The sequence below is a fragment of the Thermobia domestica genome, chromosome 1 (assembly GCF_964235325.1).
Source record: "Thermobia domestica chromosome 1, izTheDome1.hap1.1, whole genome shotgun sequence".
NCBI classification, from domain to species: Eukaryota; Metazoa; Arthropoda; class Insecta; order Zygentoma; family Lepismatidae; genus Thermobia; species Thermobia domestica.
Window position 1 is genome coordinate 371,050,792 of NC_137454.1, and position 23,972 is coordinate 371,074,763.

At 34.9% G+C, this 23,972-nt stretch overlaps 1 protein-coding gene across 4 annotated transcripts in view; it reads left to right on the plus strand.

Moving 5' to 3' along the window:
• The window catches only part of LOC145664308 (organic cation transporter protein), a 55,772-nt gene that overhangs the window by 12,293 nt on the left and 19,507 nt on the right, over positions 1-23,972 (plus strand). For 3 of the 4 annotated variants that reach the window (XM_081730877.1, XM_081730860.1, XM_081730870.1), the window contains exons 2-8: positions 1,090-1,252; positions 9,512-9,749; positions 12,032-12,138; positions 13,206-13,360; positions 15,949-16,117; positions 17,081-17,225; positions 22,584-22,687. In XM_081730877.1, coding sequence (XP_081587003.1) covers positions 1,110-1,252; positions 9,512-9,749; positions 12,032-12,138; positions 13,206-13,360; positions 15,949-16,117; positions 17,081-17,225; positions 22,584-22,687 — 1,061 coding nt within the window. In that variant the 5' untranslated portion in view covers positions 1,090-1,109. The remainder of the gene's footprint in view (positions 1-1,089; positions 1,253-9,511; positions 9,750-12,031; positions 12,139-13,205; positions 13,361-15,948; positions 16,118-17,080; positions 17,226-22,583; positions 22,688-23,972) is intronic. The other variant, XM_081730887.1, reaches the window with a different exon arrangement.

Below are 23,972 nucleotides of genomic sequence, written 5' to 3' on the forward strand. Positions count from 1 at the left end.
ACATGTGCATTTGCACATGGTGGCAAGTTTCAAAGAACGGCTAAATTTGTCATAAATATATTATTTAAAATAAATATTCTTGTAATTAAATTTACTTATGAAATGAAATGAAATATTTCAGTTTTACGTCCCACGACTGACCTATTTGAATACTACACCATAAATCATGTTTAGGTCGCATTTGTTTAAGGTCACATAAACAGTGCTTAAAGCAAATGGTCAAACAAATCCCAGTATGAACAGCTTGATTGTTGTTAAATACAAGAACAATACAATTTTCGAACAGTGGTTAACACCTGTTCCGTTTAGTTAGTTGTCGCAGTTTTGATATGAAAACTAGTCTTGTCTTTGTCACAAACAAGTTCCAAATCATTGAAGGTGGAAACAAGTTTTTTAATTTTTTTTTAACAAATGTAGAAGGAAAATCAATAAATAAAGATAAAAGAGTTAGTTACACGGAATTGCAGACTAATATATTGAGATTGAAGTTGTATATTGAATTCTGTAAAACGGATTAGTCTTTCCTTTGCAGGTGTGGTTACTTTATCTTTCACTAACATAATAGATTATTATTTAAAGAAGAAAATAGCCACAACGAAATTATATTTGTAGTGTTAGGCCTTTCTGAGTGCGAGTGCTTTTCCCCCTCCTTCGTTGTTCATGAAAGGGTATCATACTTAAAATCGTAGCTTTTAAGATTTGTTCTTTCTGGAGGAAGGAGGGAAATTATATCACTGCACGGGGCGGCAAATTGCCTAGGGCAGGCCCTGCGTGCACTAAAGGCGTGTTGGACACTACACCAGTGAAAACGTCTAATTTTGAATTGCAATTAATAACACACGATTTGTTACGAAAACCGAAGTCAAAATTTCGTAATACTTAGGTAGGATATATTTTTATCCAACAAATTGCATAAAGATAGAATAAGTATTACCTAGTTTAAAACAACCTTCTTTCCTAATTTATTATTACAGTTGAAATCGGAAATGTTCTTTCTGAACATCCTACGTTATACAAGTTGTAAAGCTCCGCTTTAATCGTTTCTACGCACCAGCTCTTATACATAATTACGTATTTTGTTTTCTAAAGGCAAGAGCTATTGATGCACAATGGATTTCGATGACATTTTGGAGGAGCTGGGAGAATTTGGGAAGTACCAAGCCGTCAACTACTTTCTGCTATGCCTTCCTGTGTTTTTTGCCGCTGCCAACAGTTTGACATACGTATTCACGGCAGGAATTCCAAGATACAGGTCAGTACATAAAGCCTATAAAATATGTGCCAAAATTCTTGTCTATTACAACTTATATTCTGTAATTAAGATTATTCTCGAGATTTTTACGATTATTATTTGTTTTCAGTTCGCTATATAAGCTTATAACGCCATAATTATTTGATAACATATTCTTTCAAGGTGGGGAATATATTTATAATTAGTCTTGTAGCTGACAAGTAAACCTTACGTTTGGGTGAATCGAGTTGCTGACTGAGACACATATGAGAAAGTAGTACTAAATGTAGTCAGTATTTCAGTGAAGTTGTAGGTGCGAAGCTCCAGGGGTTTAGGAGATACAGCTACCAGAACATCACATGGAAGTACAGAATAGTCTTCATACAGTTGAAGGTAAAAGCTCTGTAAGACTCCTTTTAACGATAAAAGGTGAATAACAAATATATGGGTACATATTAGGACTAGGGGGAAGTCATGTAGTAAGGGTATACCTGATGACGGCCATCTTGAAATCCGCCATTTTGAATTAAAGTTAAGTTTTTAAAATAGGAATAGTGTCATGTGATACATGATTTACGGCGCAAATTTAATCAGAAGAACAATGGTGACGTTAATTTTGATTTACGCGCAATTGGTAAAAAGTTACAGGGAAATTAAATATTGTTGTAGCATATGTATTAGTCCTTTACCCCACCTTGTAAATTTTGTGTGAATGATAATAATTAAATAAAAAGCAGGTGGATAAATATTAGGTCTATGGTAAGAGTTGCCTGGATGGCGGCCATGTTCAAATCCGCCATTTTGAATCAGACAAAAGTTTTAAACAAAACGCATGACATTGACACCTTATTAATAGCAAATTTTACCATAAATCCAACGGTATAATCATTTTTACTTTATCATTAACCAGCATTTGTTATCGCATAAACAAGTTGCTAATTTAAGGAAAAATCACCAAAGTGGAATTGAGTCATAATTGAACTTGGGTCTTTCTTCCAGAAAAGTCCTCAATTAGTACAATCAATATGTAGTTCAGAAAAGAGTGCATGACTTGCACAAATGCTCTGCTCAAAGTGAGCACACCTGACAAAGGCAATCGAGTTACACTTGACACATTTGTCGTTAACAATTCCGTCAAAACAGTAGTCGTAAGGAGCGATTCATTTAATTTTGTGCTGGTTAATGATAAAGCAAAATGGTTATACCGTTGGAGTTATGGTAAAATTTGCTATTGATAAGGTGTCACTGTTATGCGTTTTGTTTAAAACTTCTGTCTGATTCAAAATGGCGGATTTGAACATGGCCGCCATCAAGGCAACTCTTACCATAGACCTAATATTTATCCACCTGCTTTTTACTTAACTATTATCATTCACACAAAATTTACAAGGTGGGGTAAAGGACTAATAAATATGCTGCAACAATATTTAATTTCCCTGTAACTTTTTACCAATTGCGCGTAAATCAAAATTAACGTCACCATTGTTCTTCTGATTAAATTTGCGCCTTAAATCATGTATCACATGACACTATTCCTATTTTAAAAACTTAACCTTAATTCAAAATGGCGGATTTCAAGATGGCCGTCATCAGGTATACCCTTACTATATGACTTCCCCCTAGTCCTAATATGTACCCATATATTTGTTATTCACCTTTTGTCGTTACAAAAAGTCTTACAGAGCTTTTACCTTCAACTGTATGAAGACTATTCTGTACTTCCATGTGATGTTCTGGTAGCTGTATCTCCTAAACCCCTGGAGCTTCGCATCTACAACTTCACTGAAATACTGACCACATTTAGTACTACTTTCTCATATGTGTCTCAGTCAGCAACTCGATTCACCCAAACGTAAGGTTTACTTGTGAGAATTTCGACCCCAGATCCCCACATTTGCTCGTCCTATGGTCTTACACCTCTCATATCCCTAACATACCTCTAATCTTAAGGAATTTTGAGATACGGCTATCTTATTATATCAATTGCAACCCCACCCTTTTTTCTCCCCGCCTTTTTCTTCTCTTATAGTGCAAATGTCTTTAATTATTATAAATGAGAAGATATCAAATTTCATTCATTATCCTTAGAGAATATCGAGATATGGCATTTTGTTTTAACAATGATTACAACCCCAACTCTTTTTCTTTTCTACTTCCTTTTTTCTTACCTTCCAGATGAAATATTAAAAAGCGGAAAAACACGTGTCTAATTATTTTAAATGGGAAGTCCACATACCAAATTTCATGACTCTACCCGTCAGAGATTCGGAGATATAGACATTTTACTATTATAATTGTCACTCCCATTTCCCCTTCTCCGTTGAGTTTCCAAAAATCTCTTCTTAAGGGTCTTCACTACAGTGAAATTAAACTACCGCTAATTTTTGAGCTTTTCTGTAATATCTTCAAAACAAATAAAAATATTCGAAAAGCGGAAACGTAGTGAACTAGATAATACGATCTTGCATGTGATACCGTTATCACAACTCATCTATCTGCTTTCGATTTGCAACTGTAGATAGATTTAGCTTTTTTTTTTTTTTTTTTTTTTTTGCGGATTCTGTAAATAGCGGCATACCAAAAGCAGATGGGTGAATTGTGGTAAAGGATCACATGCAAAATCGTATTGTCTAGTTCACTACGTTTCTGCTTTTCGATATTTTTATTTGTTTTGAAGATATTACAGAAAAACTCTAAAATTAACGGTAGCTTAATTTCGCTGTAGTGTAGATCCTTAATGATACTTTACAAATCCTATGTACTGTCTAAATTTCAAGTTTCTAGCTTAAGCGGTTTGGCCTTGGCGTTCGTTAAGATAGTCATGACTTCTTTTATATAGAGAGATAAGGGCCATTCTAGTAAGCAATAGTTTCTCAATATTAAATTACTAGGTTAAAAATTAAAATTACTTCTTAACTTACTTTGAAAATGAAAATTTAATATTTTGAAAAATGAGAAGAAATCAGGATAAACTCATGCATCGTCATAAGTATAAAAAGTATAAAAGTGTATTACCTAACTTCTTGTGTATAGATTACTTACAGTATTGAATATTATAAGTAATTCACTCTTTATTAACACCTGGTAATGTTGCAGCTCTGTAAAATAGTAGTACAGTCAAAAATAACCCGGAGTTTCACGCTTATCTTTATTGCACGTATAATATAGGCCTGTCCGTTTACAGAACGGTACCTTCAAATTATTGACTAAAGACAAAAAATTGTGGCAAAATATAACATCAAACATTACAGACAAACTGGGAAAATAAATCTTAATAAGTGGAACACAGCGGTGAATCGAACCGAGAAGCTCCCAGTGTGCAAAGCTATGGACCACAGTCTCTGTTGCCGAGCAGAGCTCGTTCCTACCCGAGCTCAGCCACCAAATACAGCGAGCTTTATTCTTTAGACGATGGTCTACAGCGGGATGTTCGCTTTATATCCGATCATTTTCGATTCGGTACTGCCATCTGGCGTATCATGCTGGAACTATAGGTTTGCTGGCGGGAGCAATGTTGTGTCTGACCTTGTAGGTGCGTGAGTGTTATCTAATAGCGCCGAAAATCAACCGGTATTGGAAGGGTTACGTAATGGTCCTTTTTCATGCTAAGTTTGCATATGTACGCATTGTGAAAGTGTCGAGAGAATGGATCAACACACGGGGTGACTACTCCGAAAGCTATTCTGGCCCGTTACACACAACAGGTTCCTCTTGCGAAACATTCACCCACAGAAACCACGAGGAGAAGGGCTGCAAGCAAAGTGACACCTGTTGTGCTAAGGGAGATTGGTCGATTGCCGTGCCAAGAAAGTCTTCGACGCAACGTGATATGAGTCACAGATTCCGCCTTCCACCGTCAACTGTGAACGAAACAATTCGCTTCGCAAGCACCTCAGGTTGAAGTGTGTACGGAAGCCCCGTGTACACCACAGGCTACCACCTGACGTTGCCGAAGGTAAGATGAACTGCAGGAAATTGTATGAAAATTGCCTTGCGAGTTCCAAATAGAAGAAAGTTGTCACAATGGATGAACCATATGTTCATCTTACTGGTAGTGGTCACATTCGGGCGATGACACATCGTGACATTGGCGGCAAGGGGCGCGGCAACTTTGTTGGTCAGTTCATGGAAAGTTTCCTTCGTGGCTTTATACTTGTTACAGAATTCGTATATGAATGTAAGTTGATGACACGCAAGATGGACAAAAACGTGAAGGTGAATGCAAGATACTTCCAAGAATCCATTCTGACACCTATCTATCGCAGTGAGTCATACGCCAGAATATCACCACGTTTTTATCAGGAAATGGCAGATGAATTTGGAATTCGGGTCATTCCGTTTGAAGATGTTCCTGTGAAAAGCCCAGATGCCAGTCCAATGGATTTTGGTGCATTTGAACTGTTGAAACAACGTCTTCAACATCGCCGCCCATGCACGCTGGATAGCCTCTGGAAAGCTTGGAAGGAGGAATGGGACAGAATTCCCATGTCTGTCCTGCGCCAGAGCTTGGTGCAATGGAAACTGCGATGCCGTGTGATAGTCTACAATGCTTGGGGGTCCAATAGAACAAGATCGGTGGTGTCGGAGCGGTATATCTTAAGGTGAGTACCCGTCAAAAATGGTCGGATATAAAGCGAACGATCTTCTGTACCTGTCAACCAAATTTCGTTCAGATCCGGCCAGTAGTTACCGAGAAATAAGATACCTCATACGTGTAGAGCCGAGCTAAACCGAATCTGCCCCTGGCTCAGCTCGGCCACCAATATAACGATCTTTATTCCTTAGACCAAGATTTCTCAATCTTGGGATCGTGGCCTTTATGGGGTCGCGAACGGTCAAAAAAGGAAATGTAATTGAGATCAAGTAGCAGAAAAATAATATTTTTAAAGATTATTTTTAATTTCTTACTTTGATAAATATACTTTTATCTCTCTACTTACTGGCAAATATAGCAAAACTTTTTTAAAAAAATTAAATTATTATAGAATCGTTAAAAAAAACATTAGAATAGAAGAAGTATAAAACAGGGGAAAAACTTTATATCAAAATACAAGAAAAATAAATAAAACAAAAATGCATAATAAAATACTATTTCAAAATGAAAGCTCTCTATATATAAGGGATAAGCACCAATAATCAAAAGGTTACTATATACTGGAAATTATTACTTATACAAGTTCCTGGCAAAAGGATGTTTATGTGATCAAAGGGGGTCATGCTTAGGCTGAGGAAGCCTGCCTTAGGCAATGGACTACTTGCGTACTAAATTTGGATCTGGATAGTAGTTATCGAGAAATAAAGTACCGTATACACGCACTGTAGACACCTGTATGCTCACGCCGGGAACTGAAAAACTCTACCTTGGCACTTGATAACTCAGTCTTGATATACAACACATGTTTTGATTCCATCATATCATGAGCATAGTCTGTAGGTTTTCCAAAACACAAGTGATGTCTGTCCTTTTGGATGAGATTGAGGCTTGAAAAGAGATTGTTCAATATCTACCGATGTTAGTGATCGAAGTGAGACGGTATGCGGTGGTATGCCATACCTCCTCTGGTTTTCTGTGATGAACACATACCGTGTCTGGTTTTTAGCGATCAAAACATATCGTCACTGTAAAATAGATGCTAATATACCTTTAATAAATCCGTTTTTACAAAAAAAAGTGATTGACGAATAGCTTTCTAAGTTGCCAACTACGACATATTTCTTATTCTTCCTACCTTTTGTTTTTAAAAGGAGGTATCTACAAAGTAGTTCACCTCATTTTAAAAACAAAATGAGGTGAACTCCTATGCAAGATGTTGGTTGCCGATAAGGATCACATGGCAGAAGGAAATGAATTATGGACCCAATCCAATCAGAAGGTAGTGTATCGAAGAGACTCGTTTAATATGAGATTGGAAAGTATTGTTATTGAGTCGTCGGAACTTCTTTTGTGCCTACAATGCTAAAGAAATACATAATTGAGTCCGATATTTAAGAGGAAAAAATGTAGTTTATGCAATCAAAAAGCTGTTGGCTTTGTTAATAGTATTTCTCCGTCCTTCTAATAATTGGATAACGCCGTGAATACGTGTGCGGTGATCTTTGAGCGTGAGTGTATTCCTAATATTTAAATATTTGAGGGGATTGCTTTCAATTGAATCTGATGTTGCTAGTTAATGGAAGTTTTTAGTAAATAAGAAAAAGCAATTCTCTTACATGCTTTCCCAATAAATTCATTTATCAGTAAGTTAATCCTCATGACATGAATTTCGCTGCATTTCTTGATTATCTTACTAAAGCCCAATGGGAGGCCAAGTTTAAAAAATATATGTGGCTGACAAAATAATGGTGGATTTGGTTGTTTTATATGTACAAGTGCGTAGGGAACTTTGGGTGTATTCAAATCTGAAAATTTGAGTATTTATTGATTTAGAGCTTGTCTGCTGTGGAGGGTGCTGACCTTCCGGAAGTCTGGAATACCCTTCAGCCGAGTTGGGGTCCGAGAGTTGTACCACGAGAAGTGGTTTAAAAATTCTTTATATAAAAACTCTGTTTTTAAGCAGTTTTGTGTATAATTCTCTATAATATGAGGGGATATTCATTTATTTTTCTCAGAAAGTTGAGAGCAGCGGCAAAGCCTCTCCGTGTTCTCTTTCCCTGTAATTATGGAATAGCCCTCCCATGATTTTGATTCATTAGGTAAATAGAAATGCAATCTTCCAGGAAACATGCCCTCACTGTATTTCAATATTTTATATAGCCGGTATGTCGAGTCAAACCGCCTCTGCTTTTCTTCCACTTCGAACACTGGACAGGATCATATTTTAAGCACATCTCACGACCTTGGAATTCCTAGCAACATCAACCGTTCTTACCATCTATTTGGTTGGTCAGCAACGCATTATCCCCTCTGCTGAAGAGCGTTAAATTCCATACCTCACAGATAGGACCGTATTTACGCCATGACCCGGGGCGACAAATTTCTTCGACTATTTTCTTAATAGTAGAGATCTGGAAATTACAGAAATTTGGCGCCAAATGTTAATGTTGAGGGGCGGCATTTTCAAATGGTCCGGAATGTTAAAAATTTTGAACGTGGATGGCACTTCTCACAGCTAAGATACGTTCTACAACAATGGTGAGCAATGTGACTTGTATTCCTGGTAGAAAGGCGATAAGACGTAAAAAACAAACCATAAAATGACAAAATATGATATTTATAACATTTTGCCAAAACTATTGGTCTTTAGTAATGACCTCTGACAGTGTTGCAGTTCTGCCAGAGCTCACACCATTTGTGAAAGCACTACTGGAGAACATCTTTTATCGTCTCCTTCAGAGCACTCGATACATGTCTTGACCTAGTCTGCTGAAGCAAATCTCAAACTTGATCTTAGGATGGAGATAATAATCAGCTGAGACCAGTTTCTCAGACTATGAAGACTGCGAAGAACAGGAATATTTTGCTTTGTGAGATCTCCCTGGATGTGGACTATCATCGGCGAACATATGTGAATTGCTTGTTCCACTTGTTCATTTAGACCTGGGACATTACATCCTTTCCATATGCTTCCTGTAGCAGAGTAACAGTCCTCGTAAATGTCTACCCAGTTTAACATGAAATTTCATGTCCACTCGCTTCTTTTAAATCGCCTTCGGTGCTAGCGGTTCCGGGTTCGATTCCCGATGGGAGCACTCGATCGAAAAAGTGTAAAAACGCTTTTTCAGACCAGCCACCCTGAATGAGGTTTTCCTGGGTTTTCCTTATTCACACCAGGCAAATGCCGGGGTGCTACCTAACTTATAGGTCCCAGAACGCTTCCTTTCTTCCCCCATCCTTTCTTCCTTCCCTTTCCCCGGATTGTGTGCTCGTTGAGGGATGTCATCCCTCAAAATGTGAAGGGCTAAATGGCCTTAGATGCCGAAAACCCAGAAATCTAAATCCTAAATCCTAAATCGCTTCTTTTAAAACGTCACCCTACCATCCCGCCGTACTGCGGTGTCGGCACTGTATAGCCTTCATCGTAACGTGTTTACTTTGATAATTATGTGAAGGAATTGTCTGCTACACACATCATACCATAGGCCTACCAGATAATTCGTGAGCGCAACCACAGGGCATTCTTTGGAAATACATCTGAAGTGTGGTTCATTTTAACCGTACTGGTATATTCTCTTTACTAATCAGGACAATGTTTCAGTTAGCGTATGTCGATAGTTCTAGTAACAATGTTTCATATGATATATTAATGAGAAACTTCTGTTTTTGTTTTGGCAAATGGAAAGATGTTTTGTGGATGGTTGTGACAATGAAACTGCTCCTGTTTACTCAACTCCATGGTTACAAGAAGCAATTCCTCCGGATAAATTAAGTGAATCATACTTACCAAGTCAATGCTCAATGTATAAAACCAACAACTCATTTATTACAAATGAGACTTGCCCTCTGGGCCAATTTACATCAGCAGAGACACGGTGCAGTAAGTGGGTGTTTGAAGACAACGAGTGGACCATTGTCAAAGAGGTAAGAGCACAGAATTTCACATGTATTTAAATAGGATTTCAATGATGTTTATTCTAACATTGGGACTACATGTGGCTTAAATAATAATGATACTACTCTGTTTTAGTTTCGGCAATTTATTATGGGCTTTATGAAATACATCAGAAAAGTGTTTAATGGAAGCAATTATTTGTATTGCCGAAAGTGTAATAGACATTAGTAATAACAAGTGGTTTAGTCAGATTTTATTATTATTAGGTAAATAGTGTTCCGTAGGAAGCAAAAAAATCATATTTTAAATAATTTGTTTTTGTTCAATACTCCTTAAGCACTATGTCGTCCAAAGGGGAGCAACTGTAACCAGTGCTTCGTTTGCAGATGTTTCAAAATCACCTTTACCATACATTTAAGACTAACTGACGAGGATTTCTGACTTCAAGTGTTTTGTTCTTTTATGACAACGCCCAACTTCCTACTTCCTTTTTAACGATGTCCACAATCTAGGATATTAAATTTGAGTATGTCATACACCCGACCTATTCCCCAGATCTCGCCCCAAGTGACTTTCAAGATTTCGGATTGCTCAATATGACGATGGAAGGAAAATATCAGAAGTGATGAAGAGCTGAAAACCGCTCTGCACGATTGGTTACAATTACAACAACAAATTATGAGTATTGTACACCACGGATGCAATGTCGAAAAATGAAAGTATTTTTCATTTTTCTGTATTTCTGACATGTAAAAAAAAATGTAAAGTTTAGTTTTGTATCACTCGTATTTTCGAGCAACGACAGGAGATAAGATAGAATTCGGGTTTTCAACTTTTTAATACTTTTCATAGTTCCTACACGACGAAAAAGGGATTTTTGAATGCCTGTCTGTCTGTCCATTAATTCCGACGTATGTACGCACGGCTAGGAGCCATGCCGTTAATCATATCCGGATCAAATTTTAAAGTTAAGGTTTTTATAAGAGCCTCTAGGTTTCGAATTTTGTTCGAACCCACATAATAAGAGTAATTCACTGGAAGCTGAAAATTGAAATTTGCGATTTTCTGGAAAGCGGCGCAAATGGTTTTGTTTATATCAGAAATCAATATTTAATTAACAGTCCTATAATAGATTATACGATTTTTTAAATGAGAAAATTAATGATTAGTTTAATCGTTTAAAAGAAAGTTTCCCTTTCTAAGCATGATATCGTACAGTAACTGTAGTTACAAATAATGTAACACTTCTTTTAACGTATTTTATTATTATTATTATTATTATTATTATTATTATTATTATTATTATTATTATTATTATTATTATTATTATTATTATTATTATTATAGTTTTATATGTTTATACATCATTATTCAGAATCACAGAACGGTTTAAAATATAATATTTCTTTGGAGCCATTACTGCTAAACTAATTGTTCAATACTTCTAACATTTTGTTTTGTGTTTTAAAGAAACGTCTTTTTTATTTTTTTTAACCGAAACGTTAACAGTTTACAGTATGCAATTTTTGTTTAATCAAGGCTTATATAATAATAATTCTTCAATAAAACTTTTCATTATTTACATTGTGTATTTTATGAAATTGTTTGTAATAAAATAATTTCTATACAGTAACATACTGTACAATATGTCGAGATTGATCAATGTGTTTTTCTATAATTACTTTTTGTTACCAAGTTCGTTAGCTATTATACCTTTGGTCAACAATATACATTATGACAAGATTAATTATAAATACCAACGCGTTCTTCATTGAAATTAGCATGCCTGGCAAAGCGTTTCGGAGACAAATGTCAATCTTCAATTTGAAAGGGGGCCATACAGGAAAGTGATATTTAGATGACAATATGATCGAATAAGGGTGACAAATATCTATTTATTAATCTAACGACCCGGTGTGCGAAACGTGAAGCAAAGTTGTAGGATGCCATTACTCTTCAACTCCTTACTCTTTATCTTGCAAAATGCTTACGTTTTGACCTCACCACTGTGTTACGCACCCAAGAAAAACCTTGATAGCAAAAATGAAGCGTCTATCTGAAAATTTAGTTACTTCAAAAATATTTCGCAAAATCTTTTCAATTTTGAACTTTTAACGCTCGTAATTCGCACATGTTTACGATCGGGAATTTCTCCGGTTGCATATAGTAAAATTGTTTCATATGTAAAAAGGAGTCGAATGAGCATAGTATCGATATGAAGTCAGAATGACATCAACGCGAACTTCTCTAGTTAAGAGTTTACTATCAAACTCTTTCCAGAGTATAATAATATGTTTATTTCTGTTTCAAGTGGGATCTCACGTGCCTGGAAAACCAATGGCTCATATCTTTGGTCGGAACAATACATTTTGCTGGAATCCTTATAGGATCAATACTGGCAGGATTTCTTGCTGACAGGTAAACTCTGACTTCTATGACTGTAATTTTATAGTTTTACACATTTAAAAAAAAAATATGTATATTTCAAGGGAACTACAATAACAACAGTACTATTTTCTGATTACGTCCCGTTTATACTATAAAAAGATATATATATATATATATATATATATATATATATATATATATATATATATATATATATATATACAGGGTTTTATCCAGTTTTTTCTGACGGGGTGCACCAATATCTACCAAAATAACCAAGGAGGCCGCGATGGATCAGTGGTAGAGCGTTTACCTCTGGTGCTTGGTGTCCTGGGTTCGATCCTAGCCTTCGCCAACTGAGCTTTGTGGTGGACAAACACCGTGTGCGTGTTTTTTCGGGGTTCTCCTGTTTCCTCCCACTTTCTTCATTCCACCATTTCATTCATTAGTCGTCATCACCGTCTCTTTTAGCCTAACCGGCATAATCGTGGGACGTAAAACTCATTCGTGGGACGTAAGATTTCATTTCATTTTTTTTTTTAAATAACCAATCACACTGAAACTCTTCAAAGTGGCATGCGACAGTGCTCTTTACCCCTGACAACGCTGATACATAGAACGGGGGGGGGGGGGAGTTAGTATTTTAAAGAGAGTTGCAAGTGATATGCCGAAAAAAAATATTCTATTTCCTTCAACCTTTAAAAATCGACTTAAATTATTGCTTTTGCAAAGTTCTCCTTTCTCTTAAGCCCTTTACGGAAAAATAATGGCAGAAAGTTTCGGTAAATGTTGCTATTTTCACTGCTAGCTTCTCATTTTAGATAGTTTATATTTACAACGAAACCGGTGCACGTGCAACCCCCTAAATCCGGCCCTAGATAGATAGATAGATAGATAGATAGATAAAGTGAATAAAAATTATTTACTTGTTAAAATGACTATTACATATGTTGTACTTTATCTTGAACCTGCTGTGTTAATATTAATCACGTTTTTCATTATTTGAATTTTTCTGTTCTGCTATTGAGGGTTACTGAATGATACTAAAAGTATACATGTACATGACTTTATTAGTGTTTTTTTTCTTTTCCCCGCAGATTTGGTCGAAAAGTAATCCTAATTGTGAGCGTTCTTCTTATGTCCGTGACTGGCATTCTTCAGGTGCTTTCTCTCAACTACGTTATGTTTGTTGTGTTTGTGTTTCTGAGTGCAATTGGTACCGCTGGAGTTTACCCTACAGCTTTTATAATTGGTAATCTTCAATTCATTAGTTCATACATTATTTTGTTCCTAAATAATGTATTAATAAGCCATGAAACCATCACGAAGTTACTATGGTAATATAGTCTATAGAATCCAAAATTATATCTACTAGAATATTGTAAAGATTAATTCATATGTAGTGTGCAGTTCCACTTTCGTGCCCTGTCCGTGCCGTGGTACACAAAGTTTCTTTTCAGATTTTGACAGTGAAAATTCATGGGGTTGTGTTTTTAAATTCACACATGACGTGTCCTGCTTGTACCGTTCTCACGTTGTGTCCCGACAGGCCGCCTCGAAGAGAAGTCAGCTCGGTCGTGGCTCGTCGTTCGCGGTCCCTCGGCTTTCTTCGGAGCACACGAAGTGACACGAAGTTGAGTAGAACCAAATAATAGCGTCACCATACGGTACGGCATGGTATTTGTGAATGGTCGCGGCCGTAGTACCGACAAAGCATGACAGGAATGGTAGAAGCACGACACACTATGTCTGAATTAATCTTAATAGAAATATGAAGTGGATAATCCGCTTTATTATTCAATTCATATTAAAATAATTGTTCTAAACTACCGACATTTTTCTTCAGCAGAATTATGACGATCTGAAACAAGTTCCAGTTTCACGTATCTATCATGTAAATGAGTTTCGTTTATATGGCGTGATATTTTCTCAATTAACATTGAAACCGGAAATAGTAGTGGATTTCTATTACTTCCGGTTTTAATAGAGATCTAAGGATAAAGATTGAACATATTCTTGGTACGCTTAATCAATTGCAAGAAGCAGATTTTCGCTATATATTACCGTTTTTTAATCTATTGTGATAAACGTTAAAACCTAAAATGATTGATTTGTATCATTACTGGTGGATAGACAATCTCAATCAAAGAGATTCTAACGTTTGTCCCTCTACATGGTGGGCAAAAATTCATGGTGATCCATCAAATAGTTCTTCGGATTTTTTTTTTTTTTTTGGTCTTCCGGACGTACGGATACACAGATAGTCATAGTAAATATATAAGGAGTTTTCGATAAATCGAAACCTCTTGAAAACCACCTGGCCATTCTTTCGTTTAACGTATTTCACAGTAGATGTATATGTATAAATTGTTTCTTCCTCTAAATTGTTAATTAACTCAATAGGTATGTTAACTACTCCGGTTAGCTAGTGATTGTTGGAATTCTTTCTTCAGTATAATAGCTCTTTATGGCCGCCTTTATCGCCCTTAACATCAAGACTACTCAATGTTTTGATATCATACATTCATATCATACATTCAATTGTTCGATATATACTCCTCCCATTGTCGTAACATTTATTTTGCTTACAAACTATCTTTCAGTTTATTTTGTCTACTAACATATTGGTTCCCCTTTTCTTTTGATATATTTCTGTTGATTCAATTTCGCGATACATTTATTCATCTTTTCTTATTTTTGCGAATTCCTTCATCTCTTCATAGTTGAATTTGCACCTGACTTCCTTCTTTATTTATTATTCAGCTTCCTCTCCATTCTTTTCTATTTCTTGATACTATTCTGTCTCTAACTTTTCATCTGTTCTCTTCAAATTCCTTCGAGAACCCAGACAAAGTTTAATTTGTCCTTTTCACTCATTGGTCTCGCAGTGTCTATTTACTCCTGAGATATTTATGTAAAAATATTTTTTTTTTAAATAAATATTTTCTTCTATCACCATTTTAATCATCATAGTAAACTATTGCTAGTTCAGTGCTGGATGGAGGTCTTTTCAACTCGTCTCCATGTTGAACTATCTTCGCCAATTGTATTCCTCTGCAGTGTTTCTTGATTTCGCCATATTACCTTCTATATGGACGTTTCCTAGGTTGTTTCTTGTCTCATGGTATCCAGTCAACTCTTGTCCTTCGATCATTTCTCCCTGCAATATGTGCAGCCCACCGCCACTTTAATGCTTTCATTTTCATGACAAAACAGTCATTCCGGTCATCTTCCTGGTTCATGCGGTTTCTTTTCCTGTCTTAGATGATGACTTGTAGCGTGGTCTTTCTATATTTCGTTGTGTAATTTGCAGGCGGTGAATATTTGATTTTGTTAGGCTTTGAACTACATGTCAAAATATTCATTGAACATTTAAGGCTTTAAACACATTGATATTTTATTTTTCAATATTAAAGTGTTCCTTTTGAATGTATTCCAGCCTAACTTAGTACGTCTGTTCATTTCTTCTTTAATGGTGCCATCCATGAATACTGTCCCAGCTAGACGTAGGTATTCATTTTTAAAATCGTCTTTTGAACTATTGCTGACTTCCCTGCGAATTTCTTGAATGTTACATTCGTCTTTTCCATATGCATTATACAACCTGACTTCCTTGCTTTTCAAAGTAAGCTCATCTATCATAACTTGAAGTTCTGACAAGTGGTTTGCGAGGATCATCAGAATGAACATGGGCCAGATGTACCCTATTTACATTTATCCTTTCGTTCTCCTAGTTCAGAGATAGCAATAGATATTCAAGTACGTTTGTATGTTATGGTTTCTAAACATTGTACGATATTATAATTCTTGTCTATTTAATTTGTTACGATTGGTTTATAGGAGTGGAACTCGTTGGCAGAAAGAAACGTGAAATGACAGGAATGGTGCTCAATTATTTCTACGCTACTGGCGAAGCTTTTGTAGGACTTGTGGCGCTTCTCGTGAAAAACTGGGTTACCATACAACTAATTATTTCAGTTCCTTCGGCAGCCATTATACTATACTATTGGTGAGTTTTATTCATGGTAAATTATATGGACTCAATGTGTTCTTCGGGATTGGTCAGTTTTCATTAAGAAGTTAGCGTTGTTTAAACTATGCCTAAATGTATTCAAATTGTATTTTAAAGTAATTCTGACGATGAGAATACTTACTACTTTTGAAACGTTGAGCTAAAAGGAAACCAAAACATAAAATAAGATTTAAAATGAGTTCAACCATTGAAGCCTTTCTTACCTACCAAGATAGAGTCACACATATTCTCTCTAAGAATTTTATTATAGTTTGATGACCTGGATAGAAATCGTGCCCTAAGAACTCACGTGTCATCACCCATGAAGAGTAAGATATCCGACCTAAATGCAGTTTTCGCTTCTTAAGTAATAATAAGGAAATAAGATGATAGCACTATAGAGGGTTGTAATATGGCAACCAACCATCCCGCCAGCGGTTTCAGATTTTCTAACACCATAGACTCATTTCTTTAAAAATAACTTTTCTTGTAACACGCTGAGAAGTATTACTTTTTAGTTCTGCTTCAGTCTTTTATGAATTCTAATTATCAAACAGTACGATATAGGACTTTATTGGTTTCTTTTTAAGACTATTCATTAAATAATACGATATGAAGATATATTAGTTTATTAATTTATTCATTAAATAGTACGATATAAAGCTATATTGGTTTCTTTATCAATCTATTCATCGATATAGTATGATATAAGGCTATATTAGCTTCTTTATCAACGTATTCATCAAATAGTACGATATAAAGTTATATTACTTCTTTATTATTCTATTCATCAAAATAGTATGATATAAGGCTATATTTGCTTTATTAATCTATTCATTAAATATTGTAATATAACGCAATATTAACTTCTTGATTGAATCTAAGAATGTATAGTGTTAGTTTTATTGTGTGTCATTTTATAACACTTTTTACGACATATTCTAAAACTTTATATTGCAGGATAATTCCAGAATCTGTTAGATGGCTAATAGCAAAGGATTTGAACACTAAAGCCAGTAAAATTATCCTGAAAGCTGCCAAAGTAAATGGAGTTGTCCTTTCTCAAGGTCTTTTAGCCAGTTTCGAACAACAGAAACTTAATGAAGTAAGTTAAACCGTTTTTCATCATTTGCTAAGTGTTAATATAATACTTAGAATTTAGGCCATAACTTTTTCTTTTTCTTTTTTCTTTTCTTTTTTCTTTTTTCTTTTTTTTTAAGGAATAGCGATGGAATTTCTGGTTGCCAACCTCCTTTACTACTATAATGTCTCTCGAAAAGTTTCGATGGAACTTTCACTGCTTGAACTCTCGTCCAGTAGTAAAATTCATAGTAAAGCTCTAATCTACATAGTTATATTAATTAATTAATTAATTAATTTAAAGATGCACTATGGTCGTTACGCTGACACGGGATGTACTTGAACCTGAACCCACAAGGTGGGGGTGATGTATATATTTCCTGAAAGCTTGGGTCAAGGTAAGATCAAAACCGGTTACCAAAATTGGGGACGTCTTGTAATCGCCTACAGTATCTTGTCTCTGTTCGGGTATCATTTATTTGTAATCGCCCAAGCATCGGGTCGCTGTTCGGGCTGCCATATATTTGTAATCGCCTGGTCGTAGTCTGTTCTCCGTTGTCCTCCCGTGGTCCTGCCAATGAATATTCCCCTGAGACTTGGACTTACCTGGGTAGAACGTTGAAAGACCTCTCCAAGAAGGGATTACAAAATTGATCCAAATTGCTCGTCGGTCTCAATGATGAGATTAGCGTAGGCGCCGAGAGATTCGGATGTCTCGTTTCGAAAACCTCACGGACGATCAGACGGTCATCCAGACCATAACGCACACAAACATCACTCATACACACAACGAAAACACACTGGGTTTAATGACACTATACTTATTAATTAGAATACTATTAAAAAGAAAAATAACGAAGAGAAACGATCACAACACTTAACACTGAATATGTATAATTATTTCCATTATTAAAATCACACTTTACTTTTCACTATACTGTAGCCCTTTATCACTTTGATATATATATAGAAGATTACAATTGAGATTTCACTATAAAAGATTTTTTCACACCATTGACGCACTTGGGGATTAGGACTGGGGAAAAGTGTCGCCGGGATAATCCTACGTAGTAACATGGTTGCTGCTGCAAATAGTCCTGAAGAATTGACACGAGTCTTCAGCGAAATTACATAGTCTCCAAAATGGAATGCTAATGTTGGAGGGCGCGTTTATAACTTTAACGCACTAGGTATATGAACCTGGGACTTATTGATTGGGGCTAGCCGTAAGAAAACGTCCTTTACCGGCTAATAGCTTATGCCCCTTAGCACAATGTTATACTTCATGCTCGACACAACGTGCGTGATTGCTGCTTTGAAACGTGGAGAGGTTCGAGATACGAACTGCATTGGTCCATTAATCAATGTTGGCAGTTCATTCTTAAAAGCACTCAGGTTAAATCACCTGTATGTACATGCAAATAGAACATAAAAAAGAGTTGACGTTAATATTAGTCCACTGGCCACGACGCACGAGACATTGCGATAACTTGACTGTGGAAACATTTAGATAACGAGCTGCTAAAGCGATGTGGCTGGCGACGATCTGACGCTTCTGCACCTGGTCTACTCTGATCTGCTCTAATCTACTGCAATATTTCCATAAACGATTAAAAAAAGCACTTAATTCAGTTCCAAATAACTGTAGAATATATACTGTGCATACTAATAAGTCAGGGAGAAACACTGAGAAGCTTCGTCGCTTACTGAAATGTTCTCACCACAAAACAATGTTTTAAATATATATATGAAAAAAACAATGAAAGACTTCTTGGTCCAGTTGCGTGGGAAGAAAAGGTTCTCATCGAAGAAAGAACTTATTTGCGTCGCAGAATAAAGTATAAATCGAAGAAATAATCACCGTGTTTACGAAATATACAGAGCATTCACAAAAAATACTTCTATAACCTGGTGGCGGTTATAGTCTCAAGCATTTCGCTTGAAGGCAGCACATTACTCATTTTTATTAACACCTTTAAGCATGTCTTAAAGTCCGTTGCAACCCCGAAAAAGCTGAAAAGCTGAGACAGATGTGAAAACAGAAAAAACATGTCTTTCATCATTTCAAAATTATAACGTATGGAAGTAAAATAAATTGTCCCAGGATCCCCCACAGAGTCCCAGACGGGGTCCAACTCAAAATTTTTAAATGGAAAGGGGGATCAATGTGCACATCGTATGAAAGTTGGTGTTAAATAAAAGTAAATCAAGTTGCGACTCTCTAGGATAAGCCTGTGCAAAATAGCGGTGGGTCAAAATATCAACACAATCTTCACTGCAAAATCTATGGCCACTCGTATGTATCTGAAACGGTGGAATAGGTGTAGAAACAAAAACACGGATATGTCATTATTTCAAAAGTATGATTCAAAGTAAAAAAAATGTTCCAAGGTCCCTCGCAGGGTCCCATACGGGGGCCAAACTCAAAATGTTGAAATAGGAAGGGGTTCAAATTGAGTATCGTATGAAAGCTTATGTTAAGTGAAAAAAGAGGAAACAAGTCTCGACTCTTGATGAAAAAGTCTATGGCCACTCCTATTAATCTGAAACGGTAAGACAGATGTAAAAATAAAACAAAACAAAACAAAAACTAGAATGTATCAAAAGAAAAAAGAAATGTCCCACTTTACACTGCAGGATCCCAGGCGGGTCCAAATCAAAAGTTTCAAATACCAAGAAGGGTACAAAAGGACATAATGTGAAACTTTGTGTTAAATGATACAGAATTGGGCATTAGATAAGTCTCGACTGTCGATAAGCATTGCAAAATGGCACGATTCATTTCCTTTGATACATTCTAGTTTTTGTTTTGTTTTGTTTTGTTTTTGCACCTGTCTCACCGCTTCAGATTAATAGGAGTGGCCATAGACTTTTTCATCAAGAGACGAGACTTGTTTTCTCTTCTTTCACTTAACATAAGCTTTCATACGATACTCAACTTGAACCCCTTTCCATTTCAACATTTTGACTTGGACCCCGTCTGGGACCCTGCGAGGGACCATGGAACATTTTTTTTTTACTTTGAATCATTATACTTTCGAAAGAATGACATATCCGTGTTTTTGTCTCTACACCTATTTCACCGTTTCAGATACATACGAGTGGCCATAGACTTTGCAATGAAGATTATGTTGATATTTTGACCCACCACTATTTTGCACACGCTTATCGTAGAGAGCCGCGACTTGATTTATTTTCTTTTATTTAACGCCAACTTTAATACGATGTGCAAATTGATCCCCCTTTCTATTTAAAAATTTTGAGTTGGACCCCGTCTGGAACCCTGCGGGGGACCCTGGGACAATTTATTTTACTTTGATACGTTATACTTTTGAAATGATGAAAGACATGTTTTTCTGTTTTCACATCTGTCTCACGATTTCAGATTTTTTGTGGTTGCAATGAACTTTAAGACACGCTTAAAGGTGTTAATAAAAATGAGTAACGTGCTTCCCACAAGCGAAATGCTTGAGACCTCCCCAACTTTGGTAACCGGTTTTGATCCAAGCTTTCAGGAAATATGAAAATCAGCCCCACTTTGTGGGTTCAGGTTCAAGTACATTCAGTGTGAGTTACAGATCCTAACTCATTACATGCACTTAAGAAATCATTTTCTTTTTCAAACCTTTTACTACGTCAAACACATCAAGTCTTGAAGATAGCGCAAATTCTCCATATTCAAAAATGTTGAAGGTGATTGATTCTGTCTTTCGTACAATGAGAAAAAAAGTGATTCTATTAATTAATTTTATAAATTTTAATTTTTTTATTAATTTTAGTGATTTTAATTTTAATTTCATTAATGAGTTTCAGGCTAACAAATTTGTTGCGTAACAATTTATGAATCGTTATTGATTGTTCTGCGCGTTTTTAATGATGGCATTTTTTTCGTTAACTAAGAGACTGGATTAGGATTCAAATTTTGGATATAGGTTTGTTTGTCTGTATGTGAGAAAGTTGAGAAATTTATTTACGATACTATCAAGTAATTGACATTGCTTATGAGTAGGAGGCGTAAGTTTATGAAATGTCAGATTTTTGTCTGATATTGCAGATACAATGCCCATCAAATACTATCATATTATACCTTGTTCTGAAGCAATAAATTGTAACTTTAAAGTGCATATTTTGCCCATTTTCAGCGTTTAGGTAATTTTTTTTCGATTTTGGATAATTTTTTGTCATTTTTCCTCTTGGTGGATTTTTTGGTCATTTTTGGTATGTTTTTTAAAAAATTATTTTTTGTCATTCTTTTGATTTTGGCAACATACTCGAGGTTTTGCACCGAGATAAAAACATTTTCTCATAAAATGATAATGTACATGCAAAAGAAAGAGAATCTGAACTACAGACATTAGTCTTCGTTCCTGTGTTGTGAAGACAGTGGCGATGTACTACAAGGAATGTAAGATAAGTGGAAAAAAACTTGAGAGTTTTCATCTTCATTAAATATTTCCAAAATTAATTTGTGTGTGTGTGGGTGTGTGTAATTTTTTAAAACTAACTTCTGAGTTTGAAGTTGTTATTTTTTCTGCAGTCTGTGTCTTGGTGAAAAGAAGCAGCATGCCTATGAAGTCTCTCCTTCCCGAACACATGTCTCATTCTCACTTTTTGATGATAATAATTACATGATTTACGTGGAGGCATTATTTCTTTATCTTTGCAGTAACGCCCCCAACGTTGAAACAGACACTACGCTACATACCAGACTGAGATGCTAAAAATAAGTACATATTACACTGAATAATTTGTTGTATTTATCTTAAGTAATAAATTGTTTAAATTTATATTTTATGTGGTTATTTTCATCATAAAATCATTATTTCAGTTGAAGAAGCTACCTTATTTTTTTCTGGTAACGCAGACACGATCATTTGGTATGTTTGTTGTATTCTTTTAAAGTTACAGGTGCAAATTTAGTCTTAATTTTTACAACTTTCAGGTCATTTCTGAAAATTTTAAGTTATACGAATTTCCATGTTTTCAAGGACATTTTATTTCACATATATCAGTGTTTTTTAGGTCATGAACTTCCATCTTCTACTTATGAGTGTGCGAGTTCCACACCATTGATGTACATTCTAATTTTGTTCTGACATATGTAAAATATAATGTACGAGTTATTTGGAATTCTTTTCCAAACCTATTGATTCTAAACATTTGTAGCCTTCTATTGCTATTTGGCCGAGATGGTGATTGAAGTGTAGTTAACAGTCAAAAATAACACAGATATCTTGCACTGTTTCGGATCTTAGTATGTTCTTCCCATTCATGGAATAAATGTAATTAATCTTCGATTTATATATGTTGAAGGTTATCAATTTAAATACATATTTTATGTTTACGTGAAGCTTGTTTACTTGATTTTATTCTTTATTTACAGGAAAATACAGAAGAGGATCGAGGCAAATCAATTCTAGAATGTGTAAAAGAAGTGATTAAATCCAAAAATATGTGTCTTAAGTCTTTGAAAGTATTTTATATATGGCAAGTTTTCAACTGCTTTTTAGTTATTTTTATGTTCAAGGAAGTGTCTAACTCATTTATCATTTCTATATAATACTACTACTATACTAACTATAATTACTGCTAATATTGTAATAATAATAATAATAATAATAATAATAATAATAATAATAATAATAATAATAATAATAATAATTGGACTTAATGTTAAAACGATCTTCTACAGTACTTACTATGTTGAGATAGAATTTAGAGGTAAATAAATAAATCATGTTGGTTGATTTATTACTTTTCAAATATTTTCCATTAATTTTTTGTAGCACTGATTTAACGAAATATGGTCTTGAAGATAAGATAACAACATTAAGATAACAATTTGTGTTAAAAACTTGTAAATATTTTTTCTACATATTTTATCAATCTCCTACTGAGTAAAATAAACTAAAACCTAATAATAGTTTTTTTTTTTTTTTTAATTTTGGCTCAGGCCCGTCTTTCAGATCCGGCATCTGAAACTTTTGACCGGAACGGGTTATCATCATTGCCATTTATTTGTTTTCTTATCTTTATTGGATATCCATATTTGAAAGAAAAAAGGTGAAAAGGAAAAGGGAAAAGAAAAGAACAAAAGAATCACAACACAAGAACAAAAAAAACAAAAAAAACAAACAAGAATAAACTATGAAAAAAAATTAACAATAATTTTGTTGCGAAGTGCTACTCAGCTTAACTCTATCTGCACCTACCTATCCTGAACTATACTACTTAGTATTTCATTTCCTAATCAAACAACTATAATAGTATGAAATACGATATAAGATACTTAAATAATACATTCCATCGTTATTAATTCTTATCTACTTATCTATCTATATTATCTAATTAATCTACTCTTCTATTTTGTTGTTATTTGTTTATTTTTATATATTATTTACCTATAGTTCTTAACCATTTAATTCCTAGTGATAGATTTCTTTTATTAATTATTAAGATGTTTTTTAAGATTGTAGTCTTATTACGTTTTTAGTTACCTAGTTTCTATTTTTATTTGTTTTATTTGTTTGGTTTCCTATTCTTATTTAATGGTTTACTATATTATTTATTATCATGTACATTTATTAGTTAGGCTACAATTTATCCTTTTTTCCCTGTTGTTATTCCACATGACTGTTTAATGATGTTGTTTAATTAATTTTATATTTACTTCATTAATTATTTAAATTGTTATATTATTTAGTTAAGTTTTATTTAATAATGTGTTGCTTCATCTTCTTTCTTCGGTTTTCACCGTATGATAATGGTTCCT